The sequence below is a fragment of the Lithobates pipiens genome, unplaced genomic scaffold, assembly GCF_037356315.1.
Source record: "Lithobates pipiens isolate NorthernLeopardFrog02 unplaced genomic scaffold, aLitPip1_a1.2 Scaffold_1, whole genome shotgun sequence".
Taxonomy (NCBI): Eukaryota; Metazoa; Chordata; class Amphibia; order Anura; family Ranidae; genus Lithobates; species Lithobates pipiens.
Window position 1 is genome coordinate 151,331,495 of NW_027507685.1, and position 20,595 is coordinate 151,352,089.

At 41.4% G+C, this 20,595-nt stretch overlaps 1 protein-coding gene across 1 annotated transcript in view; it reads right to left on the bottom strand.

The window, feature by feature from the left end:
* Positions 1-20,595, bottom strand: part of MIGA2 (mitoguardin 2) — an 87,240-nt gene that overhangs the window by 66,289 nt on the left and 356 nt on the right. Inside the window, exons 2-3 of the mRNA XM_077478523.1 lie at positions 11,848-12,074; positions 2,176-2,386 (exon numbers count right to left, since the gene is read on the bottom strand). Coding sequence (XP_077334649.1) covers positions 2,176-2,386; positions 11,848-11,943 — 307 coding nt within the window. The 5' untranslated portion in view covers positions 11,944-12,074. The remainder of the gene's footprint in view (positions 1-2,175; positions 2,387-11,847; positions 12,075-20,595) is intronic.

Consider the following 20,595-nt stretch of genomic DNA (forward strand, 5'->3'; position numbering starts at 1 on the left):
TAGAAAAAAGGTACTTCAATGTTTTTTTTATTAAAGCGGTTGTATAGTCAGTCATTTTTATAAGTTTAACCTACAGGTAAAAAAAAAGAAATCTCCTAAACCTGTACGGTTTATGAGATATTTCCCTTGCAATGCGCCACTGACTTCAGTGGCGCATGCGTAGAGGGGGTTCTTGGCTCGAAGTCTGGCAGACGCCGGACCCTGCCGGAAAGAGATCTCCCGCGCGCATGCGACGAGATCGCGGCTCCAGCCACTCACAGCGCCGGAGCCGCGATACCCAGAAGACACACCGAGGGAACATGCCAGCTCCCTCGGCGTGGATTGGGCCAGATGTCGGGGCATCATTCTAAGGTAAGTATTTCATAATGAACTAGTATGCGGCGCAAAAAAGAAAAAAAATTCAACGGGTTTACTCCCGCGTTAAAATAATTACAGTGCCATCATCCATATATAAAAATAGAAGGGATAATGTAAATTAGCAGTGTGTGTTTAGTATCACTTTAATGCATTAAATGCTTGCTTTAAAAAGGTAAAAACATTTGGTCTTTAGAATCACTTTAAGACCTGTTTCTGTAAGTGTTTTAGGACAGTAACGTCTGTCAGTACCACTGATGGTGTTGACGTATGCTGTAGATTTCAGTTTTCCCAGTGGTTTGTCATTTCAAACCCTGGCCAAGCTCCAGCACTACTTTGGACTGAACTCAGGTTTAGATGACTAGAATGTCTCTGGAGGTGGAAAGTGGTGTTGGAAGGAGACTGCTTGCACACACAATCTAAATCAATATCCTGTAGCCGCTGACTTAACCACTTCCAGACCAGCCGCCGCAGTTTTACTGCAGCAGGTTGGCTCGGCTGGGCAAATCAGCGTTAACTTGCGTCACTTTGCCTTTTGGCCACTAGGGGTACGCACCCATGATCGCCCGTGAGAGCAGGAACCGGGATGCGTGTGTAATCACACACACATCCCGATTCTTTCAGGGGAGTAGAGACAGATCATGTGTTCATACTAAGTATGAACGATCTCTCTCTCTCTTCCTAGACAGTCCCACCCCCCAGTTAGAACACACACTAGGGAACACAGTTAACCCCCTCCCTGCCAGGGGCATTTATACAGTAATTGGTGCATTTTTATAGCATTGATCAATCTATAATTGTCAATGGTCCCAAAAATGTGTCAAGTGTCCAATTTGTCCGCCGCAATATTGCAGTCCTGATAAAAATCGCAGATTGCCGCCATTAATAGTAAAAAAAAAAAAAAAAAAAAAAAAAAAAAAACACACAACAAAACTGCCATAAATCTATCCCCTATTTTGTAGATGCTATAACTTTTGTGCAAACCAATCAATATACGCTTATTGATTGATTTTTTTAACCAAAAATATGTAGAATACATATTGGCCTAAACTGAGGGAAAAAAAAATTTGGAAAAAAAAAAACGTGCCATATTTATTATAGCAAAAAGTAAAAGATAGTGTTTTTTTTCAAAATTGCCACATTTTTATTTATAGCGCAAAAAATAAAAAAAAACGCAGAGGTGATCAAATACCACCAAAAGAAAGCTCTATTTGTGGGGAAAAAAGGAAGTCAATTTTGTTTGGGTACTGCGTCTCACGACCGCACAATTGTCAGTTAAAGAAAAGCAGTGCCGTATCACAAAAAAATGGCCTGGTCATTGAGCAGCCAAATTTTCCGGGGGCTGAAGTGGTTAATAAAAAGGACACACTTACCTGTCCTGGAATTCAGTGCCATCCTGACTTGGCCTGGTTCATCGCCAGTCTTCAGATCCCCGGAGCTGGCATGTTTACTAAGGGAAGTAACTCCTTGCAGCTTCCCACTGCACTTTGTGAATGGTACTGCAGCCTTCTGGGACCTATGACATGTACCAGAAGGCTGCAGGTAAGGGGGGGGGGGGGGGCAACTTCTGCTTGTATAGCCAAGGCGATTTGAGAATATGTGAGAGCAGGTTCTTATCAAAATTAGGTACCCACTCCCAAAAAACATCAAATGGGGTGGGGCACGACAACATATAATGGGACTTCCCCTTTAGGGTGAAAGTCCACTTTAGACCACGGAGCAAATTTAACGGACGCTTTATCTTCTAAATAGCACAGAGCAGTAGCCCAGACAAAGACAATGCATATATTTTTTAATAAAAATTACTGGCCAGAGACTTGCCTTTCTTTACAGAAGATGTGCGTCTGACCGGTAAGACAGCTGTAGGTACCCCGCCGGGTTTCAGGCCTCCACTCTCCGCTGTTATTTGCTTCTTCTTATGTTTTCGTCTTTTCAGCTGGTGGGCTGCCAGAGCCAAAGCTACTGTGCCGAGAGCAGTTGCGAACAGGACTTTCCGGAGGCCAGGGGAAAGCTTTAACTGTGAGAATGTGGTCTGTAAAAGCAAAATTTACCCAATATGAGCAACCACTGCAGTGTACACACCCGTCTGTTCTTTTAAGCATTACTAGTGGCAATTGTGTTGCACAGGGGGGTGCAAGGGGAACAGTGTCTTGAGATGCCCTGTAGAGAACCTGCACAATACTGGAATATCCCTGCAATGGTGATAACACACAATTTTATTTATTTTTTTTAAAGGGGGGTCTTCCTGCATATGCAATTGGTGAAATGTTCTAACATGTCAGGAGGAAGATTTGCTAAATATAAAACTGGCCACATACATCTTAAAATAGCTTAAGGCTCCATTTACACTTGTGCGACTTGTCGTGCAACTTTGGAGATCAAAGTCGCATGACAAGTCATTCCCCATCATTTCCAATGATAACCATTCACATATGTGCAACTTGAAGGTTGCAGCAACTTCAAAGTAGTTCATGCACTACTTTGGTCCGATTTTCATGCAACTTGAGGGCTATAGACTTCAAAGTTAACCCTAAAAAGTTTCATGAATATCATACCTGACTGTTATACAATGCAACAGTTGTCCATTATCACTGGTCAAAGCCAAAGTCACACCCAAAGTTGCGTCAACGTTGCACTCCAAAGTCAGCAAAACTTTGGAGTCTTAAAGTGTACAGTGAGGAAAAAAAGTATTTGATCCCCTGCTGATTTTGTATGTTTGCACACTGAGAAAGAAACAAACAATCAGTCTATAATTTTAATGGTAGGTTTATTTTAATAGTGAGAGACAGAACAAAAATATCCAGAAAAACGCATTTCAAAAAAATTATCAATGGAAGGAGTTGTAAAGGCAGAGAGATTTTTTTTATCTTAATGCATTCCATGCATTAAGATAAAAAAACCTTCTGTGTGTAACAACCTCCCCAGCACACCCCCATTTACCTACCTGAGCTCCTCACTCCAGCGATGTCCACGATCCCCTTTGCCATCCAGTACACTCCTCCTGATTGGCTGAGAGAGCAGTGGCGTTATTGGCTACCACAACTGTCAAAGTCAGACAACCAATCTAGGGATAGAGGGGGTGGAGCCAGGTTGGGGCTCCGTGTCTGAATGGATACACGGAACTCTGACTCGGCTTGACTGGCCCCATAGTAGGTTGCTGGCTGAAGGGTGCTTAAAGGAGGGAGGGGCTAGGAGCAGCGAAGAGGGACCCGAGAAGAAGAGGATCCAGGCTGCTCTGTGCAAAACCAACTGCACAGAGGTGGCAAGTATAACTTTTTTTTTTTTTTTTTTAAACAAACACCACACCAGGTTTGCACACATCTCAGGAGGGACTTTGTCCCACTCCTCTTTGCAGATCCTCTCCAAATCATTAAGGTTTCCAAGCTAACATTTGAAAACTCGAATTTTCAGCTACCTCCACATGTTTTCTATGGGATTAAGGTCTGGAAAGTGGCTAGGCCACTTCAGGACCTTAATGTGCTTCTTGAGTCACTCCTTTGTTGTCTTGAATGTGGGTTTTGGACCCATCCACCACCCATTTTCAATAATCTGGCTGAGGGAAGTAGGTTCTAACGCAAGATTTGATGGTAGAAAATAAAAAGTTCCTGGATGGCTGCACGTCAGAGAAATGGCATCTTTATTGGTCAATAAAATCCAAATGCAGTCACATATCAAATATGGAAAAACAGGATTAAAAAGCTAACGCATTTCACGCATTGTTCTGGTGCTTATTCATAGCTAAGGATAGAGAGCAAAATCACAGATATAAAATAGTAGCCTTAAAAGTGTCTATGGGATGAATAGCCAATCAGACATCACAAAATTGCAGGCTAGTGTGTGCACCTTTCTTTGTTGCTTTTCCGTGGTCCTTGAATGGGGTATCCTTCGATGTCCGCTTTAGGCTTTGATATGGCAGTTTATGCATTGTGAATTAATTTGATCAATTTGGATATGCCTGCATATACCTGCCTCTTTCATTATAGCTCCCTAGTTGGTACACGTTTACCCTTTCCAAAGGTTTGCGTGATCGATGTCTCTCTTTTTGTGATTGAATATTCCAGCGTTATGTATATAGTTACACGTTCCAGCATGATATATAAATTTTTTATATATCTGATAGAATAGATTCATCTATATGCGGTTTTTATTTTATATGTCCAATTTGATAGAATTTAGGTGCATTCAAATCATACTTGCTGTCACACTGAATGTTCTTTTCTTTTCCTTCCTTTCCTGAAAGAAAATGCTTTAAGATCATTAACAACGATTCCTCACCGGTCTCATGATCAATGAAACTCCACAAGGTGAGATCTTGTGAGCCCCAGACCGAGGGAGATTGACAGCTATTTTGTGTTTTTTCCATTAGCGAATAATCGCACCAACTGTTCTCACCCTCTCACTGAGCTGCTTGGCGATGGTCTTGTAGCCTATTCCAGCCTTATGTAGGTCTACAATCTTGTCACTGACATCTTTGGACAGTTCTTTGGTCTTGGACATTGTGGGGAGATTGGAATCTGATTGCTTCTGTGGACAGATGTCTTCTATACAGGTAACAAGCTGAGATTAGTAGCACTTATTTTAAGTGAGTGCTCCTAATCTTGGCTCCTTACCTGTATATAAAAGACACTTGGGAGCCAGAAATCTTGCTGATTGATAGGGGAATACTTTTTTTCAACCAATAAAATGCAAATCAATTTATAACTTTTTTGAAATTATTTTTTTCTTGATTTTTGTTGTTATTCTGTCTCTCACAGTTAAAATAAACCTTGCATTAAAATTATAGACTGATCATTTTTCAGTGGGCAAACATACTAAAATAAGCAGGGGATCAAACACACCCCCCCCTCCACTGTATGTTCAGACCTCTCCCCCCACCCCCTTTTATAGTATTCCCCAGCAGAATTTCGTTCTTTCGACTTCTACTTTTTCTTACGACTACCTGTGACATTACCAGGCCTAAACCTTTGGGGCGGCTACTGGGAGGTCAAGTTCTACTGATGTGGATATGCCCCCAGTATTCTCTCTCTATACACAGTGTGTGGGCAGGCTGTTGGAAGTCAAGATGACAGCACTGTTTTGCTTGAAAATAAATTACATAGTTAGTCAGGCTGAAAAAAAGACAAGTCCCTCTGGTTCAACCATAAAAATAAATAAAAAATATCATCCAATCCTACACCCACAGTTGACCCAGAGGAAGGTGAAAAACCCCAGCAAAGCATACTCCAATTTGCTAATGCAAGTAGAGAGAGAAAAAGAGGGTTGGGGGCTAGGAGTTCTGTAGTTCAGCAGGCAAGGTTGGCAACACTGGTTGGGGTTTTAGTGCAGCATTGTGCTGTCAGGCCAAATAGGAAGTTAGGAGCACACAATTTCTGACAGATCAAGAACTTTTGTGTGGTTAGAGGGATAAAACAAGGGGAAATGTACACATATTACAGAGATGTACTGTCTTTTTGTTTTTTCTCCAACCTACACTTGTACCTTGGGTGGGAAGTGGTTAATCATATGACATCATGGCCTTTAAGTGGGGATATCTGATTGATGCCTGCAGCTACAGGCATCATCCAGATGATATATTTTTTGGAGGGAGATTCCCTGCATCGTAAGAACAACCATAGCGGCAGTTCAGCCGCTTGATCATCCTTACATGGCCCCCCTCCCCCATGCCTCTACTGGCTCACCCGTGTGATCGTTGAGCCAGAGAACGAATCAGTCGCCGCTGAAAGATGGTCCTCGGAGGCCCGGGCGCGATGTTATGACATCACGTCTAGGCCGGCGGAAGTAAACAATGATGGGAATGCAGCTGGAAAGGCCGAGACAGTTTATTTTTTGATCTTGGTCTTTACAGCCTGAAGGAGAGATGGGGGGGGGGGGGGGCCTTATAGACCCCCCATCTCTCCATAAAGATGACCAGTCATGCACTATTCCTATTACAAGGGATGTTTTCATTCCTTATAATAGAAATAAAAGTGAGCAAAAAAAATAATAATTTGAAGAGAAAGTGTAAAATAAAAATAAAGATTAAAAATAAATAAATACATTTAATGTCCCAGAGCACGGAAGCAAACGCATACGCAAGTCGCGCCTGCATATGTAAAACGGCGTTCAAATCACACGTGAGGTATCAATGCGTGCGTTAGAGCAAGAGCAACAATTGTAGCCCAAGACCTTTTCTTGTAGCTCTAAACAGGTAACCTGTAAAAAAAAATTTAACGTGTCGTCTATGGAGATTTTTAGGTACCAAAGTTTGGTGCCATTCCATGAGTGTGCCATTCCATGAGCATAGGGTCTCTTCTAAAAAAAAAAAAAAAAAAAAAAAAAAAAATGAAACGTTTGGGGGTTCTGAGTAATTTTCTAGGGGAAAAAAAAAAGATGATTTTTACATTTTAGGAGCGAAGTGGTTAATTTACAAAAGCACGAACGTAGGGTATTTTCATTTTGTATGTGCTATTTACCCAATTTAAATCCATACCTTTTCAATTCACTAAAAACCTTATGGTAAGCATCGGATGACTTTAGTGCATGCCTGCCTTTCTTTGAGGTATTTGGAATGTAAAAGCAAATTAAAAAAATACTGCTCATGTTTTTGGCTCATTAAAAAGAAAAAAAACTTTTGTTTTAGGGTTTTTTTTTGTTTTTTTAAATGGTTTTATATAGGTTTCTACTAAATTATATTTCACATATAATTCAGGTAAATTATAATTCAAGAAATGATAAAGAATTTCAAGAGCAATGTGGGCGATTTAAAAAAATGTCAGCAGAGCCTCTTGTTTGAGGCACAATTTTTCTGATTAAAACTTTAGCCTGAGACCTTTAGAAAAAGGAGTAGGCACTGGTATGAGCCATTAAGCTGTGAAAGCAGCTTAATCAAAGAAGCAAACTAAATCATTTTTCTCTAACAAAAATGCTACAGCTGAAATCAGGCCAGTTCGGACTGTTACAGTGCATTGCCATAAGTGTTAACACATTACTGTGCACATTAAGGCGTGTTGTGGTTAGGCAGCCCGTTCACTTTAATAAGGGGCTACCAACACATGGCAACTGACTGAAAAACGTTCATGACCCTTTTTTCAAAGCAGCGTACATTGTGATGCCCTGTAGTGTGGGTGCATTGCCCACTACTGTTTTACTGCCTTGGGGTGCCATTTAAAGTGAATGGCACCAGTAATGCACAGCCTCAAAGCCATACAATAAAAAGGTACGAGTCACCTTGATATAGACAAAACAACATATTAAAGCGATATTAAAGTGATTGTAGAGTCTCTTTAAAAAAAAAAAAAAAAAAAAAAAATGGATTGATATATATATATATATATCAAACATTTTATACTTACCTCCTCTGTGCAGTTGGTTTTGCACAGAGAAGTCCCAATCCTCCTCTTCTCAGGTCCCTCTCTGCTGCTCATGGCCACTCCTCCTCCTGTCGAGTGCCCCCACAGTCAGCAGCTTGCTATGGGGGCACCAGAGCCTAACTGCAACTCCGTGTGTCCATTCAAACATGGAGCTTCTGTTCGGCTCTGACCCCTATCTCTCCTAATTGGCTAGCTGACTGACAGCCATGGGAGCCAAATGGCGCCACTGCTGTCTCTCAGCCAATCGGGAGGAGTGTCCTGGATAGCCGAGGGACTTGTGGACATCGCTGGACAGAGATGGGACTCAGGTAACTATTAGAGGGTGCTTTGGAGGCTGCCACACACATAAGGATTTTTACCTTAATGCATACAGATAAAAAAATAAAAATAAACTTCTGCCAGTTTTTAAAGCACTTTCAGCAGCTGATTTAATCACTTACTGAACATGCTGCTTATTTATCTTGTAATCCTCTACGTTTCAGTTTAAGATGGTGTCGTGATCCTTGCCTAGGTTTCTTTCTTCAGGGAGACTCCTTTCTCTTGCAGTATCCTATGGAGCCACCCTAGTATGTCAGGGCTAGAGCTGTGCCTCCCTACATTGTGCGAGTCAATGGGAACACGTAGCGTAAGATAGCAAGGCACTCCCCTGCTCCTCCCTTCTCCAATATAAAAGACTGACTGGAGGAGACTGCACTGTCAACTCTTTTCTATGAATACTGGATATTCAGGGAAGCAGCACCGAGAAAGCAGAAGCCAGAACCATTGAAACTTGTAAACTGCAAGGGCTGGGATAAGAATATTAAATAGTTTACTAGGGAATGTTTATTTTATTGTGCTCAAAAGGTTAAACCAATCTAAAGAAGAAAAAAAAGCTAAGTGTTTAATTGTACTATAAAATAAAATTTGTAAAAAAAACAAACAAACATTCTCAATTGTCATTGAATAACTGGTGCGGTTATACCATTCCATGCACCATCCATCCATGCCTTTTTCTATTTAAAGCTGTCCTCGTATGCTAGATTATTCTAAACTCTAATGATCTGATGAAACCCAGTGTTGTGAAAGAAATGTATTTGTAATTGCACACCTTGCAGAGCATAACAATGGCAAGCTTCTGCTAATTAACATGTTTATAACCGCAAGTGCAGACATATGCTAAAGTATATTTACGCATGGCAACTTGTTGGATCAGATGCATTAAAGGGTTAGAGGCATTGAAACTGTCCAGCTAACCAGATAATGTAAGGAAAAGTGCAAGTATCCTTTTAACATCCTCACCCCCAAATATAAACACATGCCACCCTTCTATGGGGCCATTTGATTCTTCTATAGAACTCTATAGGAAGTTTCTGCACAGGAAAGCCCAGGCACAGAATCAGTGTAAACACACAGTTTAATAACCAAGGCCAAGGGACACAGGCGAGTCAGTACACATCCGGGAAAAGAGGGTGTAGTAGTGTAGCTCGGAAGAGGTGAGGTGCACTAATCTTTTCAAGTTAAAATCTTGCAAGTATCCGTTAAAAAGCTATTCAACCCAAAACACAAAAAATGTATTATATAGCAGCTTTATCGTTTGTAGATGTGGTGGCTGCATTTCTTTTTCCCCTTTATTTTCACCTGTTGATCCAGCCAGTGAGTCTGTTATTTTCCAGCTTTCTTTACCAGACCAACCAAGCTGTCTAGAAAATGTGGCAGCACAAGCCACTTAAAGTGGTTGTGAAAGCTAAAGATTCTTTACCTTAATGCCAATGGCTCCTGCTGTTATTAATCCAACACCATAATGAGGGAGCCAAGGGTGGGGCTGAGCCACACTGTGTGCGTCAATAGATGCACAAAATGTAGCTAGAGATCCAGCCCAAATGCGTGCCCCCATAGCAAGCGTACACCTGCGCAAGGGCCATGTTTGCCTACACAGGATGCAGAGGTGTTCTATGCATCTGCTTGCAAACATTCTGATTCACATCTATTGGGATGAAGATGCTGCACTGATACAGCTGCTGGTCCCAATCTGACATCTGTGGTAATTCAGGTGCGTGTTGTGGGAGCATGTCCCTGAACCCACACCAAGTGCGTGTTGTGGGAGCGTGTCCCTGAACCCACACCAAGTGCGTGTTGTGGGAGCGTGTCCCTGAACCCACACCAAGTGCGTGTTGTGGGAACGTGTCCCTGAACCCACACCAAGTGCGTGTTGTGGGAACGTCTCCCTGAACCCACACCAAGTGCGTGTTGTGGGAACGTGTCCCTGAACCCACACCAAGTGCGTGTTGTGGGAACGTGTCCCTGAACCCACACCAAGTGCGTGTTGTGGGAACGTGTCCCTGAACCCACACCAAGTGCGTGTTGTGGGAACGTGTCCCTGAACCCACACCAAGTGCGTGTTGTGGGAACGTGTCCCTGAACCCACACCAAGTGCGTGTTGTGGGAACGTGTCCCTGAACCCACACCAAGTGCGTGTTGTGGGAACGTGTCCCTGAACCCACACCAAGTGCGTGTTGTGGGAGCAACGGCTGTGACAGTGCAACCACTGCGACCCAATAGATACGATCGGGAATGTCTGCAAGCAGATGCACAGAACACTTGTGCACCCTGTGTGGGTAAATATGGCCCTCACCTGGGTGTACACTTTAATACTCCCATGTGAACAAGGCCTTTGGATTCTTTCACAGTGGAGTCATTAGTTTACACACGTCTTTTGCTAAGAAATCGAATACTGATTCGTGTTAAATCAGCTTACATCAGTGTGCACATCTATCTTAAAGCGGAGTTCCATCCAAAAGTGGAATTATTCCAATCATTTGTCTCCTGTCATTGACAGGTATCCTGTCTCCACTTCCGAGAGTCCTTGCCGCAGCCCACTACATCAGCGGCTTGGCTCCCTCCTACCGGCAATGGTGGCAGCACCCGACAGCTGATGGAAACATCAGCTGCGGTACCGACTGCGCTGAACATTAGTTTGCATAGGTGACAAAAGAAGAAAAAAATAAAAAAAAAGTTTGTTGCTTAAGGCCCCTTTCACACGCTCTGTCCGATTCCCTGCTGATCTGAGCAGAGTGGGAGTGTCTGATCAGTTTATGTGGAGCATACACAAATGGTCTCTGTTGTCCTTTAAACACCTGACTGCCCTCGGACCCATTCCACCTACACAGAGGAGATTGGATCCCTTTCCATTTGTTTTTAGTGGACCCGATTGTCGGTCCATACAGGTCCTCCTGAAAAGTCGACAGACGGACCCGATTGGAACAGTTGTGTGTCAGGGGTCTAAAAATGGACATAAACTAACAGACTGCATTCGTTTACATTTGTTCAGAGCCTTCTAAACAGAAAAGGATACCTGTTCTGGATAAAAAAAAATAAAAAAAAAATGGGACGCAGGTATAGGCAGATATAAACGGATGATCATCCGCTAAATCTGAAAGCCTGTAGGAAGGAATTACGGTCTATTTTTAATCTAAAAACGGACATACAAAAACAAACAAATGGAAGATCCGTGTGGAAGGACTCTTATACTGCTCATGTATAGTGTGCCATATCAAGAATACATGGAGACGTGTACAGTAAATGATTTTGTTCACTTTAAAGTGATTGTAAAAGGCAGAAGGTAGAATGCAAGATAAAAAGCCTTCTGTGTGCAGCAGTCCTCCTAATACTTACCTAAGCCCCATCTGCATCCTGCGATGTCCATGCGTGCCTCAGCCGTCCGAGATTCTCCCTTCTGAGTGCCTGAGACACAAGGCCATTGGCCCCGCTGCTGCCAAAGTCAGTTAGCCAATCAGAAAAGGAGGGGATGGGGCTGAACCACAGCTCCATGTCTAAATGTACACACAGAGCTGCAGCTCGGCTCGGGTGCCCCCATAGCAAGCGGCTTGCTATGGGGGCAGAAAGGAGGGGCAAGGAGCTCCGGCCAGTGACCCGAGAAGAGGAAGATCGGGGCTGCTCTGTGCAAAACCATTAAACGAAGCAGGCAAGTATAAAAAAAAATTTTTCTTTAAAAATAACAAACAACGAGACTTTAATATCACTTTAATGTACCTACAGACAAGAGACACAGTGAACTTTACAAGGTAGGGAGGAAGGCTGAGGTTATATAAACATCATTTTATCTCCAAACAAACAGCAAAACTCAGTAGAAGCAAAAGGCGTTTACCTGTCCAAAGGTTGTGTATAAGAACACAGGGATCTCTGCTACGGTCATAGCCAAGGCTTGGATAATGGACATGCCCTCTGCTCTCTGGAATGCCATATTGGTCAGTTAGGCAGTATGTGAACACAAAGATAATATTTAATTGAATTCAGCCATTAATTGCCCTATTTCTTGATCAGACAGTTGGCACAGATTAGGTGCATTTAAAGATCCCATTTTTCAAACAAACCCTAAAGAAAAAAAAAAAAAACAGAATAAATGTAAACCCAAACTGAATCACAAGATTGCAAGCTCGAGGGCAGGGACTGATGTGAATGGTAAAATATGTAAATTGATGCTTAAAATTCTTGCTGCTACATAAGTGGCTGTAATAAATCATATTAATTTAGTTTGCTAAAGCCAAAAAAATAAATAAAAACCACCTCTATTTTTTCTCTTCATATTTTGCTGCATCTCAGTAATTCTGATCCCCTGTAGACACATTGCAGTCAGTCCCAGTTCTTAGGTGTGTTCCCTGATGGGGACAACAATGTACTTTGCTTGCCTAATATGTATTGCAACAGGCACTTGCAGTCTCCATCACAAGCACAGTGATAACACAAAGTGCTGTCACCCTATATCAGGAAGTGTCCAGCAAGGACATTTATGGCAGAATCCAAGGTATTATTTTTAATAAAAGCTGCAGATTTAAAGATACTGAAAATAACTTTTGAAAATACAGTAACACGTCAAAGCTTAAATGTCTAATATCCCGAACAATACATTGCAAGCTGGCCTGCAATGGCAGTTACATTTTGCAATTGTATACTAATAAGGGGTAAATGCATTAATGAAGAACACAGGAGTCTTGTTTGTAAATTAAATTGATATAAATTTGAATAGGTAGTCAATCAGTGTGCTCTTTAACCACTTCCGGACCGCCTCACGCCGACGTACGTCCCTATTTTGGGGACGGATATCGTTATGGCAGCAGCTAGCTGCCATAACCCCGGTATCCCAGTGTTCAGCTGGCGGTCCGGTACAAGATAAAAGTGGTCTCTGCAGCGGATTTGTCGCAAGATCACTTATCTATGGCAAGAGAGGGCCCCCTCCTGGCGCGATCCAGTGCCCTCTGCAGCTTATCGGAGGCATCGGCGGAGGCGATCGCGTCTGTCCCCTGGGCTGACGTGGAGACAAGTGAGGGGAAGATGGCCTCCACTCGCCTCCATGACACTGCAGGGCAGAAGCGATGTCATAACGTCACTTCCGCCCATAACTCTTAAAAGGGGCATTTTATTTTTTTAAATAACTTTTTTTTTTATTGCATTTAAGTGTAAATATGAGAGCTGAGGTGTTTTTGACCCCCGATCTCATATTTAAGAGGTCCCGTCATTCTTTTTTTTTTTTATATATTATAAGGGATGTTTACATTCCTTGTAACAGGAATAAAAAAGTGATTTTTTTGTTTTAAACAGTGTAAAAATAAAAAGTAAAAGTTATAATAAATAAGAATTTAAACGCGCCCCGTCCCGGCGAGCTTGCGTCCAGAAGCGAACGCATACGTGAGTAGTTCTCGGATAAGAAAACGGTGTTCAAACCACATATGTGAGGTATTGCTGCGATCAGTAGAGAGAGAGCGCAATAATTCTCGCCCTAGACCTCCTCTGTAGCACAAAACATGCAACCGGTAGAATTTTTTAAATGTTGCTTATGGAGATTTTTAAGGGTAAAAGTTTGTCGCCATTCCACGAGCGGGTGCAATTTTGAAGTGTGACATGTTTGGTATCAATTTACTCAGCGTAACATTATTGTTCACAAGACAGAAAATTGGGTTAACTTTACTGTTGTCTTATTTTTTTTATTCAAAAAATATAAAAAAAATAAAAAAAAGTGCGTTCGTAAGACCGCTGCGCAAATACGGTGTGACAGAAAGTATTGCAACGACCGCCATTTTATTCTCTAGAATGTTAGGAGAAAAAAAATTATAATTTTTGGGGGTTCCAATTAATTTTCTAGCAAAAAATAAAGAAATAAATGTTTTTAACTTGTAAATACCACATCTAAAAAAAAAAGAGGTCCGGTCTTAAAGTGGTTAATGTTGTGTCACAAGTGCACTGCACAAGTTGTGGTCATGATCTGTATTGGGGTCCCAAAGCCCATTTTGGGAGGCCAAACTGATTTTCAGTATGCTGCATTTCTGACGTTCACCTTTTCAGAAAAAATAATCTGCACATTTTTTTTTATTGCAGAAGCCTGTAAAGCATTGCACCAGTGATCACCAGATCACTGATGCCATGCAGGTCTCCTGCAGACCTGTCAGTGTATAGGCTTGCTTGTACCTCGTATGAGGAAGCTGGTACATGCCGACAAGAAAAATGAATGAATGAACTACCACAGCGCTCACATTGCCGTGGGAGTTCATAGAAAACTATAAGCCAACAGACCTTGTCGTTTTCCATTCACAGAGCACTGTGAATATGTGACTGGGCTGGGTGGGCAGAGACCTGCCAGCCACGTTTTTTTAAAACGTTGACAGCTAGGAGGGTGGAGAGGAACCTCCGCAAGCTGGCACCGCAGGAATCGGGGAGGTGCAGGGGCTGGTGCGCTTTTTTTTTTTTTTTTTTTTATTCTTGACTTTTTATTAAAATTTCAAATTGACAAACTTAACATACATTATTAAGATGTTATACAACAGGTAGTACAAATTAGAAAAAAGCGATTATTTTCATACCTTCCTTTCTGCTTGACTCTATCCACCCCACCACCCCCCGCCACCGCAATGAACAGCCAATCTCACTCAGCCAGGGGCTCCATAAGCCTACAAACTTCTTTAAGTTATTTTGCCTAATGTACATTGCCCTCTCACTCCATATCATAGAGTTAATAGACTCGGTCCATAGCATCAGAGAGGGGGGGTCTCAGCCTGCCAGTTCTGCACTATTGATCTCCTCGCCTGGTACAAACATCTCAACACTGATATCTTTGTAAGAGGCGAGATTCGACCTTCCTCAAGGCTTCCTAGAAGGCAAATCGATGTAGCCTTAAAGATTTTATTTATCCTCTCCACTATTTCTATCCAATATATAAATAAATTTGGACATTTCCACACCATATGGATAAGATTTCCTGTCGCCTTACATCTATGGCATTCATCATTAGACTTCCTACCAAATGTAAACATTTTTTGGGGGGTGTAATATGCTCTATAAATAAGAAAACAAATGGGAAACCCTCTGTGAGGGGGGATATCAAATCAGGCTCCCCTGTTCTAGTATCTTATTCCACTATTCTAGGGTTATCGGCCCTATTATCGCTCACCCACCGCATTCTGCTCTTATAGAGTCCCTTTCCACGTTCTTAACATGTTACATCCCGAATATGGGTGAACTTATCCTTTAATGTCACAAATATACCGTAAATGTTACTATCCAATAGTACAATCTCTGTCAGATCCAACTACATTGTGAGGCACTGGCTTGCAGGATTATGGACAGTGGGTATGGGTCACTTAGGTGTCTCACCTACACATGCTGAGGGGCTCAAGGATTTGTGTCCGATTTAAAGACTTTTTGTTTTCTCTAATCTTAATTCCTCCTCTGGGTCCTGGAGCCCAGAGGCTTTGTACAGTTTTTAGTGGGATAAAGTCTAGGGCTGCAACTATCGATTATTTTCATAATCGATTAGTTGGCCGATTATTGTATCGATTAATAACCTTAAAAAAAAAAAAATTTAAAAAAAGTGGGTCAAATTGACTTTCATTTTCAACAACAGTGATAGGAAAATTTGGAGATAATAGAAAACTGCTTGGTCAAAGGAATTTAGGAATTTTCCGACGGTGTATGTGGTTTTCATTCAGAAATTACATTAATTTTAAAAACAGAATGTTAAAAACAAGTGAAAATTTCAAACAAAATTCTTTCATTCTGCGAATGTACAAAGATTTTTCGTCTGAATATTATCATCTGAAAATTGATCTGTGTGGCCAGCATACACACCTATGCAGTTTGCTTTTGATCCATTTCTGCAGTGCTTTTTGCTGTGCGTTTGATTTCTGTGCATGTGATTTTACTGCAGTTTGCGTTTTTGCATTTTTTTGGGCAGATTAAAAAACACAAAAATTACTTCAAAAACGCATTACATGCTTTTCTGCAGCTTCTCTATTGAAGTATATTGAACCTAAGAAGCATCATTTTGCGTTTAAAAGTCCCTGACCCTTTCCAAATACACAGTGGTGGAAAAAAAAAAAAAAAAAAAAAATCACAGATATGAACGTGTTCCATAGAAACCATGTAAATGAACAGTAGTGCGTTTCTACAAAAAGAACCAATAAACATATAGATATGAACCAGGTCTAAGACATTTAGTAACATAATGGGGTTAAAAAGACTAAAATTTGACTTTTATAGTGGGGAAAAAAAAAAAAAAAAAAAAAAAAAAGCAGATAATCACTACTTTAAGGGGTTAATTTTTTTACTGTAGAACAGTGAAAGTAATATTTACAGTAGCGATTATTTGCTCTTTTTGTACTATAAAGGGCTCATTTTAGTTTTTTTTTTAACTTATTAGGTTACAGGCCGATTAAGCAATTATGAAAATAGTAATTAATTAATTTCAGAATCGATTAGTTGTCGATTAATCGATTCATTGTTTCAGCGCTAATAAAGTCTCCATCCCTGGGTCCACATCTTACCTGGGAACCAGATTATTAGTTTTAGCTATGCACAGGTCTTTATACAGTGCCTTGTGAAAGTATTCAAGTATTTGGCCCCCTTGAACTTTTCAACCTTTTGCCACATTTCAGGCTTTAAACAAAGATATACATTTTTTTTTTTTGTGAAGAATCACCAACAAGTGGGACACAATTGTGAAGTAGAACGAAATCTATTGGATTTTTGAAACTTTTTTAACTAATAAAAAAAAGAAAAGTGGGGCGTGCAAAATTATTCGGCCCCCTTGCGCTAATACTTTGTAGAGCCACCTTTTGCTGCGATTACAGCTGCAAGTCCCTTGGGGTATGTCTCTATCAGTTTTGCACATCGAGAGACTGAAATTCTTGCCCATTCTTCCTTGCAAAACAGCTCGAGCTCAGTGAGGTTGGATGGAGAGCGTTTGTGAACAGCAGTTTTCAGCTCTTTCCACAGATTCTCGATTGGATTCAGGTCTGGACTTTGACTTGGCCATTCTAACACCTGGATACGTTTATTTGTGAACCATTCCTTTGTAGATTTTGCTGTATGTTTGGGATCATTGTCTTGTTGGAAGATCAATCTCCGTCCCAGTTTCAGGTCTTTTGCAGACTCCAACAGGTTTTCATCCAGAATGGTCCTGTATTTGGCTGCATCCATCTTCCCCTCAATTTTAACCATCTTCCCTGTCCCTGTTGAAGAAAAGCAGGCCCAAACCATGATGCTGCCACCACCATGTTTGACAGTGGGGATGGTGTGTTGAGGGTGATGAGCTGTGTTGCTTTTACGCCAAACATATCGTTTTGCATTGTGGGCAAAAAGTTTGATTTTGGTTTCATCTGACCAGAGCATCTTCTTCCACATGTTTGGTGTGTCTCCCAGGTGGCTTGTGGCAAACTTTAGACGAGACTTTTTATGGATATCTTTGAGAAATGGCTTTCTTCTTGTCACTCTTCCATAAAGGCCAGATTTGTGCAGTGTACGACTGATTGTTGTCCTATGGACAGACTCTCCCACCTCAGCTGTAGTTCTCTGCAGTTCATCCAGAGTGATCATGTATTGGCTGCATCTCTGATCAGTCTTCTCCTTGTCTAAACTGAAAGTTTAGAGGGACGGCCAGGTCTTGGTAGATTTGCAGTGGTCTGATACTCCTTCCATTTAAAAATGATCGCTTGCACAGTGCTGCTTGGGAAATCTTTTTGTATCCAAATCCGGCTTTAAACTTCTCCACAACAGTATTACTGACCTGCCTGGTGTGTTCCTTGGTCTTCATGATGCTCTCTGCGCTTTCCACAGAGCCCTGAGACTATCACAGAGCAGGTGCATTTATACAGAGACTTGATTACACACAGGTGGATTCTATTTATCACCATCAGTCATTTAGGACAACATTGGATCATTCAGAGATCCTCGCTGAACTTCTGGAGTGAGTTTGCTGCACTGAAAGTAAAGGGCCCGAATAATTTTGCACGCACCACTTTTCAGTTTTTTATTCGCTAAAAAAGTTTAAAATATCCAATAGATTTCGCTCCACTTCACAATTGTGTCCCACTTGTTGTTGATTCTTCACAAAAAATTACAATTTTATATATTTATGTTTGAAGCCTGAAATGTGGCAAAAGGTTGAAAAGTTCAAGGGGGCCGAATACTTTCGCAAGGCACTGTAGAACAGCAGGATCAACCAGTTTATATTTTTGCAGAATACAGAAAATGAATCTCATAGTGATCCAAGTATAAACAGCATGTAACACACTATTTACCGATAGTTTTTTATGGTGTGGGTTTCGTGGCACTTTAAATACTATGGGGTGCCGCCAGCATAGTTTGTAAATGCTGAGTGACATTTAAAGCAGAACTAAACCCGCTGATTTAACATTTAAAAAAAAGTTACGTTTCTGACATGGCAGGAATGCTGTCACATTTACTTTTGCCCCCCAGACTAGAAAACACTGATGAGTGCCAATTCAATGCTGGTTTTCCAGCAAGACTTGTTGAACAGACAGTGGTACACATAGGACTGAACTTTGTCCAATTTCTGCTGAACCAGCTGACTTTTGGTACATGTATAGCGGGCTTTAGTTTGCCCAGTGTGGTATAAACAAACAATTGCCGGAGTGACAACACAGGAGCACAATTAGGAAAGCATTGTCCAGACACCTCCTGTTATAAGGCGACAAGGACCTTCATGGCATGATCAACAGGTGTTACTTTCAAGAAGGTGAATCCTATAGGAGAGTTCAGTGATTAGGTTTATATCAGGGAAGCAGTTCAAGTGGTATTAAACCCCAAAAATTTGAGTTGTAAAGCCTTAACGCTTTTCTGCATAAACCACTCTCGTGCCTGCTGCACGATGTCCGGCAGGTACCCACAATCACTGTGAGGAGAGGCAGAACGGGGAACAGCCTATGTAAACAAGGTGATTCCCCATTCTCCCAGAACTTCTGTTCCCAGTGATCTGTCATGTCCCTGGCTGCCCATCCCACCACCTTACAGATAGAACACACCCAGGGAACACAGTTAACCCCTTGATCGACCCACTAGTGTTAACCCCTTCCTTCCCTGCAAGTGTCATTTTTACATTGATCAGTGCATTTTTATAGCACTGATCAATGTAATAATGTCACTCATCCCCAAAGTGTTATTTGGGGTCAGATTTGTTTGCTGCAATGTCGCAGTCCCGTTATAAATCTCAGATCGCCACCATTACTAGTAAAAACAACAAACTTCCCTAAATCTATCCCATAGTTTGTAGATGCGATAACTTTTGCTCAAACCAATCAATATACGCCTATTGTGATTTTTTTTTTTTTAACCAAAATATGTAGAAGAATATATATTGGCCTTAACTGATGAATAAATGTGTGTTTTTTGTTTTTATCTTTTTGGATTTGTATTATACCAAAAAAAAAAAAGAAAAAAAAAAAAGGTTTTTTTTCTAAATTGTCGCTCTTTGTTTATAGCTCAACAAATAAAAACCGCAGAGGTGATTAAATACCAAATAAAGCTATTTGTGGGGGGAAAAACAATTGTCAATTTTGTTTGGGTACAGTGTTGCATGGCCACGCAATTATCAGTTAAAGCGATGCAGTGCCATATTGCAAAAAAAAAAAAAAATGGCCTGGTCATTAAGGGGCAAATCCTTCTGGGGCTGAAGTGGTTAAGGTGAATAACCTTCTTTGCTACAGCTCCCCGCAGACCCCCCCTTTTTTTTTTAACTTAGCCCGATCCGATCCAGTGATGTACACGAGCGCAGTGGCTCCAGCCACTGTCTCTCTCCTTATTGGACAGATTGATAGCGGCAAGAGCCATTGGCTCCCACTGCGGTCAATCAAATCCAGTGACAAAAGGTCCCGGGCCGAGTCTTGCTGTCCGTTTCATGGACGCAGCAGCGGGACTCACGAGTGCCCCTAGTTAAAGCGGCTTTCCTTGGGGCAACTGATGAAGAGGAGGAGGAGCCAGGAGTGCCAGCAAGGCACCCAGAAGAAGAATGGGGCTGCTCTGTGCAAAACCATTGCACAGGAGCAGGTAAGTATAGGTATTTTTGTTATTTTTATTTAACCCTTACAAACCCTTTAACCACTTTCTTACTGGGCACATAAACCCCCCCTCCTGCCCAGATAAAATTTTCATCTTTCAGCGCGGTCACACTTTGAATGACAATTGCGCAGTCATACAACACTGTACACAAATTACATTTTTATAATTTTTTTCACACAAAATAGAGATTTCTTTTGGTGGTATTTAATCACCACTTGGGTTTTTATTTTTTGCTAAACAAAAAAAAAAGACAGAAACATTTTGGAAAAAGTAAAATAAAAATCCTTAACCTTATAGTTTGTTATAAAATTTTGCAAACAGGTAATTTTTCTCCTTCATTGAGATGCGCTGATGAGGTGGCACTGATAGGCACAGATAAGGCAGCATTGATGGGTGGCTCTGAAGGGTGTTACTGATAAGTGGTGCTGGTGGGCACTGGTAGGTGGCACAGATGAGCTGGCAGCTGCTCTCCTTGATCGGGACCGATGTCCCTCTTACAGCCGCCAGTGATCGGCTTTTTTTTTTTTTTACTCCTCATGCTGAAAAAATA